Below are 25,006 nucleotides of genomic sequence, written 5' to 3'. Positions count from 1 at the left end.
TGAATACACACACACACACACGTATGTATGTATGTATATATGAAAAAACCCAGATGAAGTGAAACTGGCTTAGAGATTGGCTTAGAGATTATTTCAGATTAACAGTCTCTGTCAATCTGAAAGGCCTGCCTTCCTCCTTCCCTTCCTCTCCCTCTTCTTCTCCCTCACTCCCTTACTTTGCTTTCTTCCTGCTGAGCACTGATTGGCAACTCTAATGGCTATTGGAGGTTCAGAACAAAACCAACCATGGTACTGGCCCGTCTTCCATGTCCACAGTGCCCCGGTGACAAGAGGGTACCTGAAGCGGCTTCTCAGGGTTTCTAACCCTTTTTTTTTTTTTTGAGACAAAGTCTCGCTCTTGTACCCCAGGCTGGAGTGCGGTGGCACGATCTCAGCTCACTGCAACCTCCACCTCCCGAGTTCAAGCGATTCTCCTGCCTCGGTCCCCTGAGTAGCTGGGATTACAGGCGCCTGCCACCACGCCCGGCTAATTTTTGTTTTTTTAGTAGAGACGGGGTTTCACCATGTTGGCCAGGCTGATCTAGAACCCCTGACCTCAGGTGATCCACCCATCTCGGCCTCCCAGAGTGCTGGGATTACAGGCATGAGCCACCGCGCCCAGCCTCAAGGTTTCTTAGGAAGGGTGAGCTTCCTGCCCTAAAGGTGCTCAAGGCCGGGGAAGGGGTATCTTAAGTGCCTGGCTGGAGGCTGACCTAGTTGACTTGAGCTCCCCCCAGGCCCCCAGTCAGAGGAGGTCAGAAGGGCCTGGTGGGTGGTGACAGCTGTGTGTTCCCTCGCAGACGCTGCAGGAGATCTTCCAGGCCGAGAACACCATCATGCTGCTGGAAAGGTCCATCATAGCCAAGGAGGGCCCGCTGAAGGTGGCCCAGACAAGGCTGGAGTGCCGGACCCGGCGCCCCAACATGGAGCTGTGCAGGGACATCCCGCAGTTCAAGTAAGTGAGGGAGGCCAGAGGAGGCAGGAGAACCCCTGGGAATCCAGGAATGGGAAGGGGTGAGTCTCAGGAGCTTCTAGGCGCACTGGGTCTGAAAAATGGACCCTCCCTCAATCAGGACATGCAGTCCCACAACTCAGTAGAGTGCAGGGTGTGGGTGGAGTTCTGAGATGCAGCTCGGGCTGTACCACTGCGTGGCTTTCTCATCACTGGGAGCCCCACCTGTGCACTGTGGCCTTCTCACTTGCCTAAACTAGGGGTGGTTGTGTAACTCCGTTGTGCTCTAGAAACCCTCTTGTTTCCCTTGAAAGCCAAGGCAATGAATGGTCGCCTCCCAGTTGGTGGCTTTACCTTCTCTCTCCAGGCTTCCATGAAAGAGGCACCCATTCCTCACTCATTTCCCACCTCCCTTTTTGTAAAGTTCTTACCATGAAGCCCTGGAAGAGCCTCATGAGCTCCTGGCTGATGGATCCCACCCATCCTGCTGTGCTAAAGAGGCTGGTGTCTGTTGACGAAGGGCTTTCTCACAGGACAGGGGTCAAAAGCTCATGCCAGCCCAGAAAGGAGGTTTGTGGGGGGCGTGGGGTGGGGATTGTAATAGGATGATGGCCAGGCCAAGAAGGAACAGGTCATCAGATATGGGGATTATTTCCCATGAACGTGCTGTATGACTTGGGGCAAACCACTTGGCCACTCTGTTCTCCCCATGCTAGGGGCATTATCTTAGTTGTCTATTGCTGTGTAATAAAGTACCCCAAAAGGTAGTGACTTGAAAGAACCACATTTGTTATCTCAGTTTCCGTGGGTTAGGAATTGGGCTAGTAGGTTCCTTGCTATGTTGCACATGTCAGGGTCTTCCGCAGGTTGCAATCAAGCTGTCAGCTGGGGCTGTGGTCTTATCTCAAGGCTGGACTGGGGAAGGTTCCACATCCAAGCTCACTCCCATGCTTGTTGGTAGAACTCAGTTCTTTGCTGGCTGTTGGCTGGCAGCCACCCTCATTCACCCATGGGTCTCTCCAGCATGGTGGCTTGCTTCAACAAAGCATGCAAACCAGAAGGACAATGACAGTACCAGCAGCAAGGATGTCACAGTCTTTTGTAACCTAACCATGGGAGTGACAGTCCATCACTCTTTCTGCATGCTCTTCTTTAGAAGCATCTCTAGGTCCACACTCAAGGATGTGAAGCCAGGAGGTGGGGATCATTGAGGGTCATCCTTGGAACATCCTCCTATGGGCACTAACAGGGTTTCTGGTGGAGTGGGAAGAGACTGAGTTCGGCCCCATTTCAGCTGCTCATTTGCTCCATAAACCTTATTCTGCATTCACTGTGCCCAGGGCTGTGCTCACCAGGTTTCATAGCAGTACTTCTTTTGACAAGATACTGAGTTGATATCCCCCAAGAGAAAAAGATGGAAAGGACCATCCTCAGGCTTCCTTGGGCATATTGTTTCAGCCCTAGCCTACAGCAAGGGAAGTTCACCCTGATGGCTAACTGCAATCCCTTGAGCTTCTTTTGAGTTCTATCCCCTTTAGTCTTACTCCTAGGGGAGTTGGGAAGTCAGTTACTCCTACTGTTGTCAAATGGGAAGATAAATTGAGGTCCAGAGAGGTTGAAAAAGCTGTCCCAGTCACACAGCACTAAGCCAGGGCTTCACTGGGCAGGGAGCGCAGGTCTTGGTCCAGCGATGGACCCTGCTCCCTCCATCCTGGTGTGGAGACCCCACTGCTAGATGTGAAAAGATGTCAAGAAGAGAGGTATCAGTTAGGAGAAGGAGGATAGATAATCAAGAAAAAGTGTTGGGTGGTGCCCAAGCGATGATTTTTGCACAGCCTCAGTTACCGCCTAAGTAACCATTTAGGAAATGGAAAAAGCAGGGTATGTGTTGGGATGGGGTGGAGGGGCAGGCACATTGATCCAAGGCTTTGAACTTGAGGGTCTGGGGTCCCTCCCACTTTGGAAGGCCGAGGCAGGAAGATCACTTGAGGCCAGGAGTTTGAGACCAGCCTGGACCACACAGCAAGACACTATCTCTAAAAAAAAAAATACAAAATTTAGCCAGGCATCGTGGCATGTACCTGTAGTCCCGGCTACTCAGGAGGCTGAGGCAGAAGGATTGCTTAAGCCCAGGAGTTGGAGGCTGCAGTGAGCTATGATTGCGCCATTGCACTCCATCCTGGGCAACAGAGCAACACCCAGCAGACCTGCTGCTGGCTTGCTAGGTCTTCAGCCCTGGAAGTGAGATGGATAGGGTCTAGGTCCTGGGTGCAGGAGAGTGGGGGCTGGGCTCTGCTGACCTCTCTTCCATCTGCCCCTGCTTCTTCGATGCTCAGGCTGAACCCCAGTACCTCCTGGAGTGGAGGGCTCAGGTGATCCCTTTGCCTCCCCAACGAGACTTTTTTTTTAATTGAGTCTTGCTCTGTTGCCCAGGCTGGAGTGCAGTGGCACAATCTTGGCTCACTGCAACCTCCGCCTCCCGGGTTCAAGAGATTCTCCTGCCTCGGCCTCCCCAGTAGCTGGGATTACACTCGCCTGCCATCATGCTCGGCTAATTTTTGTATTTTTAGTAGAGGCAGGGCTTCACCATGTTGGCCAGGCTGGTCTCGAACTCCTAACCTCAAGTGATCCAGCCACCTCGGCCTCCCAAAGTGCTGGGATTACAGGCATGAGCCACTGTGCACGGCCCCACCAGGGGACTTCTACAGAACAGGGCTTCTGGGGGAGTTGCCTGGAGGACCTACTGCTTTGGCAAGCTCTCTGCCTTCCCGTTGCCCGTTGAACAGTCATACCACTGAGAAGGACAGACAGAGAGCAAGGAGGTGGAGCATGTTTGGTTCAGGAGCCGGGCCATGTGTGTGTGTGTGTGTGTGTGTGTGTCTGCGTCTGCATGTGTGTATGTTGTGTTTTGGTTTGTATGCATGGCTGTCTTGGGAATTGAGCGGATGATAGGACTCAGGCTGTCTCCCTTCTCCAGTGGCTAAATTGTCCCATCTATGCATGATCTTCCTTGTCCCCGTCCTCTCCATTCCTGCTTTTGGGCCATCTTTTTCCTTTTCCTCCTACAAGTGGTCTGTCTTCTCCTGACCTACTCCAATCACTAGGGTCCCATCCATGCCCATCCCCCAGAAAGAAAGTCCATTTAAAATTGAACTTTAAAGGCTAGGTGTGGTGGTTCAGACCTGTAACCCCAGCACTTTGGGAGGCTGAGGTGGGAGGATCGCATGAGGCCAGGAGTTCGAGACCAGCCTGGACAACACAGCAAGACCCCATTTCTACAAAAAATACAAAAATTAGCCAGGCATGGTGGCATGCCTACAGTCCAAGCTACTTAGGAGGCTAAAGCAGGAGGATCGCTTAAGCACAGAAGTTGGAGGCTGCAGTGAGCTATAATCATGCCACTGTACTCCATCCTGGGGAACAATGCAACACCCCGTCAAAAAACCAAAAACTGAATTTTAATTAAAATTAAATAAAGTGAAAAATTCAATTCCTTATTCACAATAACCACATTTCAAGGGCTCAGTATCCACATGTGGCTAGGGTCCACCATATCAGACAACATAGCACAGAATATCTCCCTTGCTCTAGAAAGTTCTATTGGACAGTGCTGGTGGAAGTTTCCAGGCTGCTTCTGTCACTTCTCTTTGCTTCTCTCTAGCCCAAGCTTCCCATGGGGAAGTTCACCCAGCTTCAGGTCCTCTGGTCCTGAGCACAGTTTCACTGTCTCTTCTCCCCAGAGGTGGGACCCCCAGCACAGTCCCACAACCAAGCCACCGTCACAGCTCACCTTGCCGCATTCATTTCCCAGGGCTACTATCACAAATTACTACAAACGGGGTGGCTACAGACAACGGAAGTTTATTCCCTCACAGCTTTGGGGGCCAGAAGTCCCAAATCAAGGTTGCTGTTCCTGGAGGCTCTGAGAGAGGCTCTGTTCCCTGCCACTCTACCAGCTCCGGGGGGCTGTCAGCAATCCTTGGCGGCCCTCAGCTTGTAGCCACATCGCTCCCATCTCTGCCTTCGTCTCCATATGGCCTTCTCTCCTGCATGTCTCCATGTCTCAAACCTCCCTCTCCTTTCTCTTATCAGGAGATCAGTCATTGGATTTAGGTGTCACCCTAAATCCAGGATGATCTCATCTTAAGATCCTAAACTTCATTACAGCTGCAAAGACCCTGTTTCCTAATAACATTACACGCACCAGGGCTTAGGACTTGAACATATCTTTCTGAGGAACACCATCCAATCCGCTCCATGTGGATTCACAATAACCTTTCTCCTAACCTTTCTCCTGCCTCTACTCTTGCCCCCTTCCAATCTCATCTTACACAGCAGCCTGGAGGTTATCCCGAAACTCGAGTCAGCATGCCATTCCCCTGTTTCAACCCCCCCGCCCCCACCCCATGGCTTCCCACAGCACTGAGAACAAACCCAAGCCCTTTAATTTTGCATGTGCTTTTCTCTCTCTCTCTCTCTTTTTTTTTTTTTTTTTGAGATGGAGTCTTGCTCTATTGTCCAGGCTGGAGTGTAATGGTGTGATCTCATCCCACTGCGACCTCTGCCTCCCGGGTTCAAGCAATTCTCCTGCCTCAACCTCCCGAGTATCTGGGATTACAGGCACCTGCCACCACACTTCGCTAATTTTTTTTTTTTGTGTGTGTATATATATATATATATATATATATATATATATATATATATATATGGATATAGATATATTTTTAGTAGGGACCGCGTTTCACCATGTTGGCCAGGCTGGTCTCAAACTCTCTACCTCAAGTGATCTGCCACTTCAGCCTCCCAAAATGCTGGGATGACAGGCTGCAACCTCTACCTCCTGGGTCAGCCTCCCAAGTAGCTGTGATTACAGGTGTGCACCACGACACCTGGCTAATTTTTTTCTATTTTTAGTGGAGACGGCATTTTGCCACCATGTTGACCAGGCTGGTCTCGAACCCCTGACCTCAAGTGATCTGCCCGCCTCAGCCTCCCAAAGTGCTGGGATTACAAGCGTGAGTCACCACGCCTAGCCAAAATTTAAGTTTTAAATTAATACAGCTAAAATTCAGGTTCTCAATTGCGTGGCCACATTCAAGTGTTCATTAGCCCCGTGGGGCTGGTGGGTACCATATTTGATGATGCAGATATAGATCTTTCCATTTTTGCAGAAAGTTCTACTCCACGGCGCTGCTGCAACATACTTTCCCTCTTGGCCTTCAACATGTCCAGCTAAGTCTTATCTTTCTTCTCTGCTCAAAGTCCTCTCCTGGGAGGTGGAGGGAGGAGGATCACTTAAGCCCAGGAGTTTGAGACCAACCTGGAGGCAAAAAAAGAAACCCCATCTCTATAAAAACTTTTTTTTTAATTAGCCAGGTGTGGTGGTGCCTGCCTGTAGCCTCAGCTATTTGGGAGGCTGAGACAGGAGGATCTCTTGAACCCAGAGGTTTGAGGCTGCAGTAAGCTATGGTGGCACCACTACACTCCAGCCTAGGTGACAGAGGGAGACCTGGTCTAAAAAAAAAAAAAAATTAAAATCAGCTGGGTGTGGTGGCTCATGCCTGTAATCTCAGCATTTTGGGAGGCTGAGTTGGGCAGATTGCTTGAGCCCGGGAGTTTGAGACCAGCCTGGGCAACATGGTGAAACCTTGTCTCTACAAAACTTTAAAATTAGCGTAGTGCAGTTTTGCATGCCTGTAGACCCAGGTACTTGGGAGGCTGAGGCTGGAGGAACGCTTAAGCCAAGGAAGTTGAGGCTGCAGTGAGCCATGACTGCACCACTGCACTCTGGCCTAGACAGAGTGAAACTCTGTCTCAAAAACAAAAAAGAAAAAAAAAGTCCTCTCCTTGGAAAGTTCTAGATAAGCAAAGCCTAAAAAGGAGAGGGGTCTGTTCATGTCCTTCACCCACTTTTTGATGGGGTTGTTTGTTTTTTTCTTGTAAATTTGTTTGAGTTCATTGTAGATTCTGGATATTAGCCCTTTGTCAGATGAGTAGGTTGTAAAAATTTTCTCCCATTTTGTAGGTTGCCTGTTGACTCTGATAGTAGTTTCTTTTGCTGTGCAGAAGCTCTTTAGTTTAATTAGATCCTATTTGTCAATTTTGTCTTTTGTTGCCATTGCTTTTGGTGTTTTAGACATGAAGTCCTTGCCCATGCCTATGTCCTGAATGGTCATGCCTAGGTTTTCTTCTAGGGTTTTTATGGTTTTAGGTCTAACGTTTAAGTCTTTAATCCATCTTGAATTGATTTTTGTATAAGGTGTAAGGAAGGGATCCAGTTTCAGCTTTCTATATATGACTAGCCAGTTTTCCCAGCACCATTTATTAAATAGGGAATCCTTTCCCCATTGCTTGTTTTTCTCAGGTTTGTCAAAGATCAGATAGTTGTAGATATGTGGCGTTATTTCTGAGGGCTCTGTTCTGTTCCATTGATCTATATCTCTGTTTTGGTACCAGTACCATGCTGTTTTGGTTACTGTAGCCTTGTAGTATAGTTTGAAGTCAGGTAGTGTGATGCCTCCAGCTTTGTTCTTTTGGCTTAGGATTGACTTGGCGATGCGGGCTCTTTTTTGGTTCCATATGAACTTTAAAGTAGTTTTTTCCAATTCTGTGAAGAAAGGCATTGGTAGCAAAAGAAGACATTTATGCAGCCAAAAAACACATGAAAAAATGCTCATCATCACTGGCCATCAGAGAAATGCAAATCAAAACCACAATGAGATACCATCTCACACCAGTTAGAATGGCAATCATTAAAAAGTCAGGAAACAACAGGTGCTGGAGAGGATGTGGAGAAATAGGAACACTTTTACACTGTTGGTGGGACTGTAAACTAGTTCAACCCTTGTGGAAGTCAGTGTTGCGATTCCTCAGGGATCTAGAACTAGAAATACCATTTGACCCAGCCATCCCATTACTGGGTATATACCCAAAGGACTATAAATCATGCTGCTATAAAGACACATGCACACGTATGTTTATTGCGGCATTATTCACGATAGCAAAGACTTGGAACCAACCCAAATGTCCAACAATGATAGACTGGATTAAGAAAATGTGGCACATATACACCATGGAATACTATGCAGCCATAAAAAATGATGAGTTCATGTCCTTTGTAGGGACATGGATGAAATTGGAAATCATCATTCTCAGTAAACTATCGCAAGAACAAAAAACCAAACACCGCATATTCTCACTCATAGGTGGGAATTGAACAATGAGATCACATGGACACAGGAAGGGGAATATCACACTCTGGGGACTGTTGTGGGGTGGGGGGAGGGGGGAGGGATAGCATTGGGAGATATACCTAATGCTAGATGACGAGTTAGTGGGTGCAGCACACCAGCATGGCACATGTATACATATGTAACTAACCTGCACAATGTGCACATGTACCCTAAAACTTAAAAGTGTAATAATAATGAAAACAGAATTTAATTAAAAAAAAAAAAAAAGAAGGAGGGGGTGAGGAAGTAGTATGGGGCAGCCCAGTCCCAGTTGATCCTGCAAGGGGCGCCAGACCTTGAAGTGCATCACAGATGTCTGTACCAGAGGCCCTTTGTACCTGAGTCAGCCAGCCATTGTCTGTGGCCGCTGGCAGGGACTCTCCTCCCAGGTGAGATAGCTCCGATTGGCTGAGCAACATAATTGTCTGGAGAAGTGCGGACCTGTGGGCCATTAGCAGCCAACACTCACTCGTAGCAGCCGGGGATGGTGCCCTGGCCAGTAAGGAAGACCTGAGTGAGGCTCTTATCTAGACAAGGCTGGCCCTGTTATCCTGTTTATTAAAAAATTATAGGGCCAGGCGTGGTGGCTCATGCCTGTAATCCCAGCACTTTGGGAGGCTGAGACTGGCGGATTGCCTGAGCTTAGGAGTTCGAGACCAGCCTGGGCAACACGGTGAAACCCTGTCTCTACTAAAACACAAAAAATTAGCTGGGTGTGGCGGCACGCGCCTGTAATCCCAGCTACTTGGGACGCTGAGGCAAGAGAATTGCTTGAACCCGGGAGGCGGAGGTTGCCGTGAGCCGAGATTGCACCACTGCACTCCAGCCTGGACGACAGGGTGAGACTCCATCTCAAATAAAAAAATTGTGATAAAATACACGTAACACAAAATTTACCATCAGTGACATTTGGTACATTCACGATGTTGTGCAACCCTCACCACTCTCTAGTTCTGTGATGTTTTCATCAACCCAAAAGGAAACCCCGTACCCATTAAGCAATCTTCTACATTCTCCCCACCGCCTGACCTCTGGAAGCCACCAGTTAACTTTCTGTCCATATGGCTTTGCCTCTTCTGGACATTTCCTGTGAATGCAGTCACGCAATATTTGTCCTTTTGTGTCGGTTTCCTTTGTTTAGCATCATGTTTTTCAAGGTTCATTCATGTTGTTGCAGGTATTAGTATTTCATTCCTTTTTTTTTTTTTGAGACGGAGTTTCGCTCAGGCTCCCAGGCTGGAGTGCAACGGTGTGATCTCAGCTCACTGCAACCTCCGACTCCCGGGTTCAAGAGCTTCTCCCACCTCAGCCTCTCGAGTAGCTGGGATTACAGGCACCCACCATCATGCCTGGCTAACTTTTTGTATTTTTAGTAGAAATGGGGTTTCACCATGTTGGCCAGGCTGGTCCTGAACTCCTGACCTCAGGTGATCCACCTGTCTCAGCCTCCCAAAGTGCTGGGATTACAGGCGTGAGCCACCATACCCAGCTGTATTTCATTCCTTTTTATTATAGCTGAATAATCTCCCATTTTGTGGCTCGATTACATTGTGCTTATCCACTCATCCATCCATCCACAGACATTTGAGCTGCTTCCACCTTTTGGTTATCGTGAATAGGGCTGCTGTGAACATTCATGTACACATTTTGGTTTGAACGCCTGTTTTCTGTTCTTTTGGGTATACACCCAGGAGCAGAACTGCTGGACTGTGTGGTAAGTCTATGTCTAACTTATCGAGGAATCTCCAGATTGGTCTCCTGTCGTGTTTTACCATCCTGTCTTATTTCTTCCTTTGTGTACATTACCCTTGACAGTTCTCTTGTGTATTTACTTGTCTACCTGTTCTGCCTCTGCCTTCCCCTGGAGGGCTGAGCCTTGCCTGTCTTGCTTGCTGCTGTCTCTCAGTGCCAGGCACAGTTCCCAGTGCACAGTGAGTGCATCTACCTTGAACCGAATAACCTGTGCTAGGTCAGGCACCGTAGCTCACGCTTGTAATCCCAGCACTTTGGGAGGCCAAGGCAAGTGGATCAGCTGAGGTCAGGAGTTCTTGACCAGCTTGACCAGCATGGTGAAACCCTGCCTCTAATAAAAAAAAAAAAATACAAAAATTAGCTGGGTGTTGTGGTGCGTGCCCGTAATCCCAGCTACTCGGGAGGCTGAGGCAGAATTACTTGAACCCGGGAGGCAGAGGTTGCAGTGAGCCGAGATTGTGCCACTGCACTCCAGCCTGGGTGACAGAGTGAGACTCTGTCTCAAAAAAATAAACAAATAAAAATAAATGAATAACCTGTGTCTTCTCCTCTGCCCTCACCCCAGGCTGGTGAACGAGGTGTTCACCATCGACGACACCCTGCAGACCCTCAAGCTGCGGCTAAGGGAGACACAGGACACGCTGCAGCTGCTGGTCATGACCAAGTGCCGGCTGGAGCACGAGCTTGCCATCAAGGCCAACACCCTCTGCATCGACAAGGAGAAGTGCATGGGCATGCGTAAGACCTTCCCCTGCACCCCGCGCCTGGTGGGCTACACCTGAGCACCGCCCCTGGCGCCTCATTCCGCGCTGGCGTAAAATTGGAAAAGGCTGAGAAACAAAGTAAAACAGTATTTTGTTTGAAAGGGCCGACTTTCTTTTTTTCTTATCTGTTTCTTCTCTTCCTGCCTTTCTTTCTTTCTCTTTCTTTTCTTGCTTCCTTTTTCTTTCTTTCCTTTCTTTTCTCTCTCTCTCTCTCTATCACCTGTTTGTCACCTTAGGGGCACAGTGTAAACTATGGTGTTTTAAGATTAGACTTGGCAGCTCAAAGTCTAGAGCCCAGATCTGTCACTTAGGAGCTGTGTGGCTTCGAACAAGCTTCTAACGTGTGGTCCTCATCTATGGAATGAGGGTAGTCCGAGGTGCAGGGGACTGTCAGCAGTGTGGGGCAGAGAAAAAAAAAAAACAAAAATAACCAGGATTTGCAATCAGAAGTTCTAGATTTGAATGCCAGCCTTGGTAGATGGAGTATTTATTTATTTATTTGAGATGGAGTTTTGCTCTGTCACCCAGGCGGGAGTGCAATGGTGCAATCTTGGCTCACTGCAACCTCCACCTCCTGGGTTCAAGCGGTTTCCCTGCCTCACTAGCTGGGATGACATGCACCTGCCACCACACCTGGCTAATTTTTGTATTTTTAGTAGAGAGATAGGTTTTCACCATGTTGACCAGGCTGATCTCAAACTCCTGACTTCAGGCGACCCACCCATCTCGGCCTCCCAAAGCGCTGGGACTACAGGCATGAGCCACCGCGTCTGGCTGATGGAGTGTTTTAGAAATAGCTATGGGAGGCCAGGTGTGGTGGCTCACGCCTGTAATCCCAGCAGTTTGGGAGGCCGAGGTGGGCGGATCACGAGGTCAGGAGATCGAGACCATCCTGGCTAACACGGTGAAACCCCATCTGTACTAAAAATACAAAATATTAGCCGGGTGTGGTGGCAGGTGTCTGTAGTCCCAGTTACTTGGGAGGCTGAGGCAGGAGAATGGAGTGAACCTGGGAGGCAAAGCTTGCAGTGAGCCGAGATTGTGCCATTGCACTCCAGCCTGGGGGACAGAGTGAGACTCCATCTTAAAAAAAAAAAAAAAGAAAAAAGAGAAATAGCTATGGGAGGCCAGGTGCGGTGGCTCATGCCTGTAATTCCAGCACTTTGGGAGGCCGAGGTGGGAGGATCACTTGAGGCCAGGAGTTCTAGGCCAGCCTGGCCAACGTGGGGAAACCACATCTCTACTAAAAATCCAAAATTTGCCAGGTGTGTTAGTGCAAACCTGTAATCCCAGCTACTGGGGAGGCTAAGGTGGGAGAATCGCTTGAACCTGGGAGACGGAGGTTTCAGTGAGGCAAGATTATGCCACTGCACTCCTCAAAAAGTAGTTACACATAAAACTGCCCTATGACTCAGCAATTTCACTCCTAGATGTTTACCCAAGAGAAGTGAAAACGATCCTCAAATACTCATACACGAATGTTCAGAGCAGCACTGATCACATTAGTCAAAGGGTGGAATGACCCAAATGTCTATCCATGGATGGATGGGAAAACGAAATGTGCTGAATCCGTACAATGGAGTCTGATTCAGCCATAAAACGGAATGAAGCACTGATCCATGGTACAACGTGGATGAACCTTGAAAACAGGATGCTAAGTGAAAAAAGCCAGACACAAATCCCACATAGTGTATGATTCCATTTATATGAAATGTCCAGAATAGGCAAATCCAAAGAAATAGATGTGATTGCTGGGAGAGGGTAATGGGCGTGACTGCTTAGTGTGTGCAGGGTTTTCCTTTGGAGTGATGAAGATGTTTTGGAACTAGAGAGAGGTGGTGCACAACATTGTGACTAAATGACATAGAATTGTTGCACTCCAGCCAGGCTGCAGTGCAGTGGTGCGATCTTGGCTCACTGCAATCTCCACCTCCTAGGTTCAAACCATTCTCCTGCCTCAGCCTCCCAAGTAGCTGGGACTACAGGTGCCCGCCACCACGCCTGACTAATTTTTTGTATTTTTAGTAGAGACAGGGTTTCACTGTGTTAGCCAGGATGGTCTCGATCTGCTGACCTCAAGATCCGCTTGCCTCGGCCTCCCAAAATGCTAGATTACAGCCATGAGCCACTGCACCCAGCCAGGCCTCTGTTTCTTAATATACCTCTTCCGTAGGGGATTTCACTCCTTCCCCTCTTTTTTTTTTTCTTCTTTTTTGAGATGGAGTTTCATTCTTGTCACCCAGGCTGGAGTGCAATGGCATAATCTCGGCTCACTGCAACCTTTGCCTCCCTGGGTTCAAGCGATTCTCCTGCCTCAGCCTCCCGAGTAGCTGGAACTACAGGCGCACACCACTGTGCCCAGCTAATTTTTTGTGTTTTTAGCAGAGACAGGGTTTCACCATGTTGGCCAGGCTGGTCTCGAACTCCTGATCTCAGGCGATCTGCCCACCTCGGCCTCCTAAAGTGCTGGGATTACAGGCGTGAGCCCAGCGTGCCTTCCCCTCCTTCTAATCCCATTCATCCCCCCACTGACTCCCAAATTTCTGGCTTCTAAATCCAGGCTCCTGAACTCAGCTCCTGACGACATTTCTAGCTTTACCTGCCCGGCTCCAGGCCACCCTCTGATCCTCCATAAGTAAATGCCCCACCAGCCGATTCTCAACCTTGAAGTCATCCTTGATTCCTCTGTTTCTCCCACACCCCACATTTAATTCATCAGCAAGTCATGTGCATACTACCTTCCTAATCTTTCCTGAAATTGGCCACTGCTCGCCTTCTCTTCTGTTACCATCTGAGATAAGCACCTATTATGTCTCCTGGGCAACGTGGGCAACAGGTACAGTGGGGAATGAAGATGAGTCAACTTGGACTGTGACCCCCCCAGGCGCTTACAGGTGCTACTAGGAGTCACAGGGCCTATACACCACCAGATGCAGCTACATTTGGGCAGACGGGGGCCAGTGATCTTTCAGGAAAAATCAAGTTTGAAGTCAGGCACTTGAGTTGGGAAGGTTCCTGCACTTCAGTGAGGCTCAGTCACCTTGTCTGTATAATGGCTCCCCCACCGTGAGGATGTCTAGGAAAACCTCAGCATTATTGGGACAGAATGCTTGAGCCCATCTGAGCACCAAAATGTGGGTAGAAAAAAATAATAGATCTCCAACACTTTTTAAGCTATTATTGAAATGTTCATGGATGCCATTGGGTTCAACCAATACATTATTGAATTGATACTGGCCTTCTGTTGTTATAGATTTTCTTTGATAAATCCTGAAAATATAAAGAAGGAGGCCACCTAATCTCATGTGGAGAGAGATCAGGTGGCCTCCTTCTGTCTTAATCTCTCCTCTTCTGTCGTTATTTAAAAGAGGTGGTGGGATGACACCATGGTCAAGAGTAGAACCCTCTCTCCCTCCCTCCTTTCCTTCCTTCCTTCCTTCCTTCCTTCCTTCCTTCTTTCTTTCCTTCCTTCCTTCCCACCATGGTCAAGAGCAGGACCCAGCCTTCCTTCCTTCCTTCCTTTCTTTGTTCTTGAGACAGGGTTTTGCCATGTTGCCTAAGCTCGTCTTGAACTCCTGGCCTCAAGAGATCCGCCCGCCTCAGTCTCCCAAAGCACTGGGATGTCAGGTGCTAGCCACTGATGCTGGCATGAGCAGAACTTAACACTAGATCTAATTCGACTCCACTCCTCACTAGCTGTGTTGCCCTGGGAAAGTCACTGAGTCACTGAACTCAGTTTCCCTATCTGTCAGAGGGGACCAATATTCATTTCTCCCGTTCATGGGTGACTGTGAGGACTAAGTTGGGATGATAGAACTAATACCTCCCATATCTAAGGGGTATTCAGTAATATATTAAGAATAACAGCTCATATTTATTGAGGATTTGCTCTGTGCCAGGCAATTTTAAAAGTACCATCTCATTTTAATCATCACTCAGCCCTGAAACATGGAAATGGAAATTAAGGCACAGAGAGGTTACGAAACTTACCCATAGCCATACAGTCTCCTTATCTATATAATGGTCCCCCTAAGTGAGGATTTGCAAATAATAAATGACTGATACAGGATTTAAGTCCACTTATGAGAATCCAAGGTCTGAACTACTACTGACCACAGCTTCCCAAATAAAGAAAAAACTATTGTTTAGGGTGGACCCACAGACCAAAAAGGGTCAGGCAAAGGCCAAGCCCCACAGGGGCATCTAAAAGAGCAGAGGACCCCACAGTCTTGCTCTCAGAGGGGCTGATTTGATTAAACATGTCTCCATTCTCTGGAGAAGAGAGTAATGATAACAATAACAATTGTAGGCCAAGGTGGGAGGATTGCTTGAGGCCAGGACTTCGAGACCAGCCTGGACAACATAGCAAGACCCCATCTCTACAAAAAAAATTCACTGGGCACGGTGGTGTGCACCTGTGGTCCCAGTTAGTTGGGAGGCTGAGGCAGGAGAATCACTTGAGTCCAGGAGTTCAAGGCTGCAATGAGCCAGGTTGGTGCCACTGCACTCCAGCCTGGAAGACTGAGCAAGACCCTATTTCTAAAAAAAAAAACAAACAACAACAACAACAACAACAACAACTGGTGCTAACAGCTTGAATGCTTGGGAGATAGATGCCAAGTGCTCTATCTAATCCCCACGCTCAACCCTGCTTTACAGATAAGGAAACTGAGGCACAGCGAGTCTAGGTCCCTTGCCCACAGTTACACAGCTAGGATGGGTTGGCCCTGGCCTTCAGCGCTTATGCACCCACCACCCAGGTGGCCCCCCACTGGTGCTTCTGCCCCCGCTTCTCTGCTCCCAGCCAGTGTCAGTGACAAGGCACTGCCTGGGAGGGAGGCGGCTGCATTTTTTGCCTGGTCCAGAAATGTCAGTGCGTCACTGTCACACAAAGTCCTGGCTGTTCGCTCCTGTGATTCCCAAGGCACTCTAAACAAGTGTCCCTGCTCCCAGGGTGAGGGGTGGGGGGCGGAGCAGGAATGGGAGACAGGTTTAAAGCACACAATTAAAATTCCTAAGGGGCGATATGGAGTCTTATTTCACATGCAGAACATTCTTGGTCTCCATATGGCACAGGGGGCTGGGCTATAAGCCTCTTGCCACACCTTCTCCCATCCCATGTGACCCCAGACTAGCTCCCCGGTGGAATTCTCTGTGTCTCCGAGACAGCTGGCCCCTCCCTCCCCACCCCCACCCAGCAAGGCTGCTTGGGATTCCTGGCGCTCCTCCGGGGGCAGGCACGGGTGTGGGCACCCATGGGCCGCAGAACCCTGGACAGCCTGAGTTGGGGATATCCGAGGGGCTGCTGGCCCAGGCCCCATGCCTGGTAGGTCAGCACCTGGCAGTGTGTGTGTGTGTGCTGGGAGTGGGTGTCTGCAGCCGCCCCTGCTGGGCCCTGGGCTGTTGGTGGTGGTCTCGGAAGATAAGGGAGACCCATCAGCTGAGGGTGTGAATGAGAGAGACCTGCCTTCCCCAGGGGTGTGGGCCTCCTCTCCTGATAAGGGGCTGCCTTTATCTAGGAGCTGAGAGCAGATAAGAGGCTGTCCTTATCCACGAACTGAACGGCAGATCAGGGAGGACCAGGGTGAGGCAAGGCAGGCAGGACACTGGGAGTGCAAAATCTAAGAAGTCTTCACTTTGGGTCACTTCAAGTTTTTTTTTCTTTTCTTTTCTTACTTTATTTTTATTTTCATTTTTTGAGACAGGGTTTTACTCTGTCCCCCAGGCTGGAGTGTAGTGGCGTGATCTCGGCTCACTGCAACCTCTGCCTCCCAGGTTCAAGCGATTCTCATGCCTCAGCCTCCCAAGTATCTGGGACTACAGGCCCATGCTACCACACCCGGCTAATTTTTGTATTCTTTGTAGAGACAGGGTTTCACCATGTTGCCTAGGCTGGTCTTTGAACTCCTGAGATCAAGTGATCCACCTGCCTCGGACTCCCAAAGTGCTGGGATTACAGGTGTGAGCCACTGAGCCTGGCCTTTTTTTTTTTTTTTTTTTTCCCCAGACAGGGTCTCACTGTGTCACCCAGGCTAGAGTGCAGTGGTGTGATCATGGCTCACTGCAGCCTCCAACTCCTGGACTCAAGCAATTCCCTGTTCTCAGCCTCCAGAGTAGCTGGGACTACAGGGCTACAGGCACACACCACCCTATCCAACTAATTTTGTTTATTTCTTGTAGAGGCAGGGTCTCACTGTGTTGCCTAAGCTGGTCTGCAACTCCTGGCCTCAAGCGATCCTCCTAAAGAGCCTCCTGAAGTGCTGGGATTACAGGTGTGAGCCATGATGCCTGGCCTCACTTCACTCTTGATGATCTGGGGGAAGGCACTGGGGAGCAACTGCCCAAGGGTACATGGTCTCTGGTTGGCAATGAAAATGTTTTAGAACTAGATAGAGCTGATGAACATTGTGAATTCACTGTGAATACTCCTGAATGCTTTAAAATAGTTTCTATTTCATCATGATTTGTTTGTTTGTTTGTTTTTTGTTGAGACAGAGTCTCTCTCTGTCGTCCAGGCTGGAGTGCAGTGGTGCGATCTCAGCTCACTGCAACCTCCGCCTCCCAGGTTCAAGCGATTCCCCTGCCTCAGCCTTCTGATTACAGGCGCCCGCCACCATGCCCAGCTAATTTTTGTATTTTTGGTAGAGACGGGGTTTCACCATGTTAGTCAGACTGGTCTCGAACTTCTTGACCTCGTGATCTGCCTGCCTCGGCCTCCCAAAGTGCTGGGATTCCAGGCGTGAGCCATGGCGCCCGGCCTTCACCTTGATTTTTTAAGAAAGAGAAAGGGTCAGTTATGGCTGGTGCAGCCCATTCTCTTCCTTCCTCCAACCTTATTCTTGGACCTTTCTAAGGAAATTTCTGCATGGAAATTTCCATTAGATACAAGAAAACTTAGTGATTAAAAATTTGGAAAATATCTTGAAAATTTATGTAATAAATCAATCTATATACACATAAGGAGGACCTGCTCTCATGGCCCTTCAACTATAGGGTCTGCATTGGTACAAACCCATGGACCTCATCACATTGTACGCCTCCCTTGGCTCACCTTAGTCCCGACTCAGGCCCCTGTCACCTCTTAAGGGTGTTCTGTGCTTTTGCATCCTGTCACCCTATGTCCGTCCCAGCACAGATGACAGCTTTTCACCCTTTTTATGGGTCAGCGCTTGAGTTTAAAGCACCCACTCTTACGTCTGAAGCCCCTCTGCCTGGATTTAAATCCGAGTTCTTCAGCTCCCCCTCTGGGTGCCTCTGCCACTCACTTACACGCTCCAAGCCTTGGTTTTCTCATCTGTAAAATGGGGACAATGACAATAGTCTCTACTCATAAGGGCTTACTTAGCAAGGGTTATTTGAGTGAATGTATATGAGGTCGGGGCCACAGAGACTGGCACACAGCAGGCGCTCACTAGCTGGTCCTGCTGGCCTAGGAGCTGTTAGGGACACCCTGCTTCAAAACGGAGAGCTACCTGGCAGGTAGGAGACCCTGCAGGGGCCTTGCCCACCTAGGACTCGCTGACTTGCACTCAGATTTAGCAAGACAGTGGTGCCTGCTGGGTGAAGGGGGCTTCTCACTCACCGCTGCCTCTGGAATAAGAGAAGGAGGAGGAGAGAGTTTGAGGACCCCAGGAAGCTGGGGAAGAGAGTAAATGACCCTTGGAATGGAAGGATGCAGAACACGCTGTTGGGATATGACACCCTCCCTGTCGCACCTCTCCATACTGGTTTCTCAGAAATCCCAGTGGACTTGATTTTTTTCCCAGAAATGGAATAGGGAGCAGTATCATCAGTTTGCAGGGCAGGGTTCATTCTGTCCCTAACCCCCATCTGTCTTCCCTGGATTCCAGCAATTTGGTTTAGGAGCATAAAATCTAATAAAAGAGGAGATAACGAGGCTGGGTGGGGGAAAGTCTGGCTGCTGCGGAGGTGGGGAGATCGCAGATCAAGAATTATGGTAGGCGGCAGGGGCGGGGCCATGACGGTTGCATGCAAATGAAGCCACTCTGCAGCCCCGCCCTTTGACGCGCACGACACCCGCCACACCCCTGCGCAGACCTCGGGCATCTGGCCAGCTCTGTTCCAACCCAGCCCAGCCCACCGTGGGCACTGCCCACCTGCTCCCCCCACTGCCACTGCGTCCTACCCACCAGCTTCTGCGGGATTGAGAAGCCGCTGGGGATCCCCCTGCTCCCCGTTTCCTCCTCAAGACTTTGGAGCATATGAGGTGGTGGTAGGAGCGCGGGGCTGAGTCAGGTGCAGGGATGAGGACTCTGCCCGAGGGGCCGCATGCCTGCGCCTCTGAGCTCCCTGCGGCCCATCAGTTAGCGTCTTGGCAGGTGACCCCTTCTGGGCTGGAGGAGGTGGGTGGAATGTGTGTCGGGGGATGGGGGGTAGACCTGACATCACCTTCTGGAGAGCAAAGGGGTTTTTGGCAGCAGGACCAACAGGTTCCCTAGGGGGTGCCCACCCACCGCTGGGTCTGGGGGGATGCTGAGGCAGACACAGCCGGTGGGAGATGCCAAAACCCAGTCTACAGCTTTCTGTCTGCCAAGACAAGGAGAGGAGCGGAGCTGGGGCCTCCAGGCCACTTGGGCTTCCCCTCCTCCCTCTGCCAAGGCCTGCAGAAGCCGGGCTAGCCAGGGCCCGATAGGAAGAGGGAATTGGGAGAGAAGCCTGATTCTGCCAGAACCTGTCACGGGGCCTGTATGGCTCAGTACAGGCATCTGCTGAATGAGAAACCTTTTCAAAACAACGATCACAGCAGGCCTCTTGCACAAAACGCTCCCAGGGCTCCCCAGGGCTCCTAGGACACCCCATCTGCGACTTCAACTCACTGCCACTTCTCCAGCTCCCCATTACCCCCGAGCTGCACTTTCCCACATCAGGGTCTTCGCGCGTGCTGTTCCCTCCTCCCTGAACATTGGTCCGTGTCCCTCCCTTCTTCCCCCAGTTCACAGCCTTGTGCTTGAGGTCACAGCTGTCAGTCAGTTTCCCAGGAAAGCCTTACTGGATCTCGCTGATGGGTCCTGTCAGCTTCTTTTTTTCCCCAGTCCAGTAGATTTCCTTTCCTTAGAATGCAGTTTCCCAAACTGCCTTGAAAATAGAGTCATGTGAAATATATATGTTTTAAAAATACAGATTGCTTGACCCTTTCCTATCCCTAGAGTCAGAAGCTCGGAGAGAGGGAGATGGGTGATGTTGAACCACCACCACGGGCTGGCAGCAGAGGGACGCCCCTACCCTAGGTTCTAAGCGCCAGGAAGTGGGCACCGCCATTTCTTTATCGTTGCAACCCCACCTCCAGCACAGTGTCTGGCATGGGATCTGGCTCAAGACATTTTTATTAAGTGGATGGATGGCTATAGAGTGAATGAAATTAGTCACAGTAACTAACTGTGATTCAATTCTGAGCATACTGTACTTCTTATCTGGCCTACACAAGACTAGCCCACAAGAAGAATGCCAAGGTGGATGATGTGGGCGCTGGGAATCAGAGCTGAGAGAGAGTGAACAGGATGTTAATAAAACCCAAATGGGGTCCAGGATTGAGGCGAGTATGGGAAGAGGACACAAGTACCCACCCTGATGTAGCTGGACCCACCTCCTGCTGGGAGGGCATCTCTCCCCAAAGTCAGGTGGAGGCAGAGAATCGGTTACACCTGTTGGGGAACTGATGACCCAGACAGGACAGGGTAACAATGACAGCAATGAAGATGTGCCTTTTGGGCATCCGGATATTGCTAGGCAACTGCTTTGAGCATTTTGCACTTCAGGTCATGCATTCTAGTAGCTGCACCTGCTCCCTTGCTCCCTCTCCCTCTCCAGATCCTGCCATGCATCGCTTTCCTCTCTTTTCCCTCCCCTTCCAGTTCCTCCAAGTGTTAAACTTGGAATTGAAGTATTCCTTTCACGACGGTATGTCCTGGATTTCAAACAGCTCCTCTCTCCCTGCCAATCTCTCCATTGGAGCCCCTCTCCGTCTGTATTTGTTAATTTCAGGTTCTGTGAACATCGCCTCTGCTCTGGAGGTCAGGTGTGGTGGTGGGGCTCCTCCATCTGCTGTGAGAGTGTAGGGGTGAAGGGAGGAGGGACTGGGGGTAGCAGAAGGAGCCAGCCTCTTTCCCCAGCTCTCCTGCCTCTTGGCTTCCTACCCTGCAGCCAGGCCAGCACCCACAAGAGGCTGCAGCCTGCATTTCAGGATTTCTAGCTTGGCAGGGCGCCTGAGGGGGCAGGAAATGGAAAGAGAGGGCGGGAGGAGCCACAGGCTTTCCCAGTGCCCTGCCCAGGCTGGGATGAACAGTATCTTTGAGATCAAAAACCAACTGGCCCACACCCTGCAGAGCTGGCCTTGTCCCTGCCCCTTGATGGGAGGGGAGGGCTGAATCTGCAAAGTAGGAGGAGTGGGAGGTAGGGGCGCTAGGGAGTGGGTGGCCCCTGCTGTCACTGGGCCCCAGGGGTTACTGTCAGGCCCCACCCCCGGGAGACAGAAAGGACGCATTTCAGAGCTGGGTGGGCTGTGCTGACACTGAACGCTTGTTTGTCTGCCGCCCACACTCTCTGGGAATCGCCTGTGTGGCCAGGCACCCCAGGCGGAGGTTGCCGCTAACAGGAGGCCTGTGCCCATCGGCTCCCCCTCCCCAGAGGGGCAGCTCTGAGAGTGCCCCAAAGGACAAGGGACTGGGATTCTCGGTGGTGACCTTTGGGGCAGGACAGGGAGAGACCAGGGTAAGCCAGAGCCCTGGACTTTGCCAGGCCTCGTGAACAAAGCACCCAAAAGGTTTTAATAAAAGGCTCTGAAGACTCTGCCAACCTCCACCTCCGCCCCCCCAGGAGAGTGTGGCCAACTGGGTGACTTGAGGGTGAAGGGTGAGAGCATTGGACAGGCCAGGACTCGCTCCTGCTGCTGCGGGCTCCCTGGAGCAGGCGTCCCGGGAAATCAAAAATCCTCAGCCCATTCCTGAGTGCATTTCACAGAAGCAGTCTGAGCTCTGCCCTTCCTTTCTTGAAGACTGGCCTCCAGCTCACATGGGGCCCAGAAAGGAGCCCCCAGCTCCCCGGAAATCCTGGATCCAGGATTTCACAAGACAGCGAGCATTAGGGCTCCACAGAGCATTTGCTGAAGTTCTTTTTTTTTTTTTTTTTTTTCTCAAAATGTGTGCCTTGGCTGGGATTCCCTGGGGGCAGAGAGGTGAGATGTGTTCACAGCCAGGAGGTCACAGCCCTCCTGACTCAGGTAGGGTGGAACAGACTGGGTAGTTGGCATCTTGGATTCTGACTTTGCTCTCTTAATCTATGGTCTTATTTACGGCTGGCTTCATGGACATTCTACCTGTACAATCACACAGAAGTGCCATCTTAAAATTCCTTGTAATATTGAACAAGGAACTCTGTGTTTTCATTTTGCACTGAGCCCTGAAAATTATGTAGCCGATCCTGGTCTTAAAACACAAGGGGCCGGGTGCAGTGGCTCACACCTGTAATCCCAGCACTTTGGGAGGTCAAGGCAGGTGGATCACCTGAGGTCAGGAGTTCGAAACCAGACTGACCGATATGGTAAAACCCTGTCTCTACTAAAAATACAAAAATTAGCTGGGCGTGGTGGCATGCACCTGTTGTCCCAGCTACTTGGGAGGCTGAGACAGGAGCATCACTTGAACCCGGGAGGTGGAGGTTGCAGTGAGTCGAGATCGCGCCACTGCACTCCCACCTGGGTGACAGAGTGAGACTCCGTCTTAAAAAACAAAACAAAACAAAACCTCAAGGAAAAATTAGTGGCTCTAAAATTTCTATTTAGGAGAAGCTTTGAAGTAAAAGGCTCATTAGGAGTGAGATCTAGGCAATTTATTCTGAAGCTGCACTTGGATAATAATGATAACAATAACAAAAGCAGCATATTCTTATAGCACTTATTAGGTACCAGTCACTCTTCTAAATGCTTTATGTGGGGCCAGCTGCGGTGGCTCAAACCTGTTATCCCAGCACTATGGGAGGCTGAGGGGGGCAGATACTTGAGGTCAAGAGTTAGAGACCAGCCTGGCCAACATGGTGAAAAACCCCATCTCTACTAAAAATACAAAAATTAGCCAGATGTGGTGGTGGGTGCCCATAATCCCAGCTACTCTGAGGCTGAGGCAGGAGAATCGCTTGAATCCAGGAGGTGGAGGTTGCAGTGAGCCGAGATTGTGCCACTGCACTCCAGCCTGGGCAACAGAGTGAGATTCCTTCTCAAATAAATAAATGCTTTATATGAGTTAGCCCATTTAATCTCCTTCCTTAGCATATCAATTATACTATTTTTCATCAGAACTACTACTATTCCGATTTTATAGAAAAGGAAACTGAGGCTTATTAAAACTAAAGAAGTGGCCAGGTGTGGTGTTTCATGCCTGTAATCTCAGCACTTTGGGAGACTGAGATGGGAGGATTACTCGAGTCCAGGAGTTTGAGACCAGCCTGGACAGCAGAGTGAGACCCTGTCTCTACAAAAAATCAAAAAATCATCCAGGCATGGTGGCGTGCACCTGTGCACCTGTAGTCTCAGCTACTTAGGAGGCTGAGGCAGAACGATTGCTTGAGCCCAGGAGGTCAAGGTTGCAGTGAGCTGTGATTGCACTGCTGCACTCCAGCCTGGGTGACAAAGCAAGACACTGCCTCAAAAAAAGAAAGAAAGAGAGGAAGGGAGGAAGGGAGGGAGGGAAGAAGGAAGGGAGGGAAGGAGGGAGGGAGGGATGGAGGAAGGAAGGAAGGAGGGAAGGAAGGAAGGAAGGAAAGAAGGAAAGAAGGAAGGAGGAAAGGAGTTAAAGAAGTGGCCCAATAAATCCTGGGCAGTTTGGCTCCACCACCCTTCACCCTCTGCTAGCCCTCCTGTTTGTATTTAAAGTGGGTTTCTTGTGGACAACACATAGTTAGTTCTTGATTTTTCTAATCCATTCTGAGGTCTCTGTCTTTAATTGGTGTATTTAGACCATTCACATTTAAAGTGATTGTTGATGTAGTTGGATTAATACCTACCACATTTGTAACTACTTTGCATTCAGTACACTTGTTTTTACTTTTAAAAAATCTTCTCTTTTTCTGCCTTCTCTGGTTTTGAGTGTTTTATGTGATTCCATATTCTCTCCTTTCTTAGCATATCAATTATACTTCTTTTAAGCAACTTACTGGTGGTTGTCCTAGAGGTTTTGTAATATACATTTACAAGTAATCTGAGTCCACTTTCTTGTTTGTTTTGTTTTGTGGATTGTTTTTTTTTTTTTTTCCAGGCTGGAGTGCAGTGGCACAATCTCAGCTCACTGCAACCTCCGCCTGTGGGGTTCAAGCAATCCTCCCACCTCAGCCTCCCGCAGGAGGAGTAGCAGGATTACAGGTGCTCGCCACCACACCCAGCTAATTTTTGTAATTTTAATAGAAACTGGGATTTACCCTGTTGGCCAGGCTGGTCTTGAACTCCTCACCTCAAGTGATCCTCCTGCCTCAGCCTCCGAAAGTGCTGGGATTACAGGTATGAGCCACCGCACCTAGCCCTGAGTTCACTTTCAAATAACGCTCTAGGGCTTCACTGAGTATCTGCAATTCCTCCCTCCCCTGCTTTATAATGTTGCTGCCATTCATTTCACTTCTGCAAACGCTGTCATCACCCATAACCACCTAACACATTGTTCCTGTTATTGTTGGTTTACTGCAGTTACTCATGTCTTGAATCCTCACAACAATCTTATAAGGTGGAGACAGTCCTCAGCCTCATGTCACAGGGGTCTGTGGAGCCACAGGAAGTTTCTGCAAGTCACTGGGTCACAGTCAGCGAGTGGCAGGGCTAAGCTTTGAACTCAGGCATCCCTCACACTGCAGGCAAGCAGCCTGCTTTTGTTTAGTTGAAATGCTACCTGTGTTCCAACAGAGCAAACTTTACTAAAGAGAGTTTTTATTCCTCTGCCGCTTTTATTTTGAGGCAGAGTCTCACTCTGTCACCCAGGCTGGAGGGCAGTGGTGCAATCTCTGCTCACTGCAACCTCCACCTCCCAGGTTCAAGCAATTCTCCTGCCTCAGCCTCCTGAGTAGCTTGAATTACAGGCACCTGCCACCATACCCAGCTAATTATTATTATTATTATTATTATTATTATTATTATTGTAGGTATGGTGTTTCACCATGTTGGCCAGGCTGGTCTCAAACTCCTCACCTCACGTGATCTGCCCACCTCGGCGTCCCAAAGTGCTGGGATTACAGGCATGAGCCACTGCACCTGGCCTAAAGAGAGTTTTAATTTCCATTTTCTATGTCGTTTTCACTTAGTATTGTTCTGC

The 25,006-nt window shown here is 49.6% G+C and overlaps 1 protein-coding gene across 4 annotated transcripts in view; it reads left to right on the top strand.

Annotated features, from left to right (window-relative positions):
* Window positions 1–17,163, top strand: part of TEKT5 (tektin 5) — a 75,625-nt gene extending 58,462 nt beyond the window's left edge. For 2 of the 4 annotated variants that reach the window (XM_008960377.5, XM_003808290.6), the window contains exons 6-7: window positions 801–955; window positions 10,502–13,907. In XM_008960377.5, the coding sequence (XP_008958625.2) occupies window positions 801–955; window positions 10,502–10,718 (372 nt within the window). In that variant the 3' untranslated portion in view covers window positions 10,719–13,907. Of the gene's footprint in view, window positions 1–800; window positions 956–10,501; window positions 13,908–16,880 lie in introns of those variants that run through there. The other 2 variants (XM_055099485.1, XM_055099486.2) reach the window with 2 other exon arrangements.
* The last annotated feature ends 7,843 nt before the right edge of the window (window positions 17,164–25,006 follow it).

This window comes from Pan paniscus, chromosome 18, assembly GCF_029289425.2.
Source record: "Pan paniscus chromosome 18, NHGRI_mPanPan1-v2.0_pri, whole genome shotgun sequence".
Classification (NCBI taxonomy): Eukaryota; Metazoa; Chordata; class Mammalia; order Primates; family Hominidae; genus Pan; species Pan paniscus.
The sequence above is the reverse complement of the archived record's forward strand: the minus strand, read 5'-3'. Positions and strand labels throughout refer to the sequence as shown.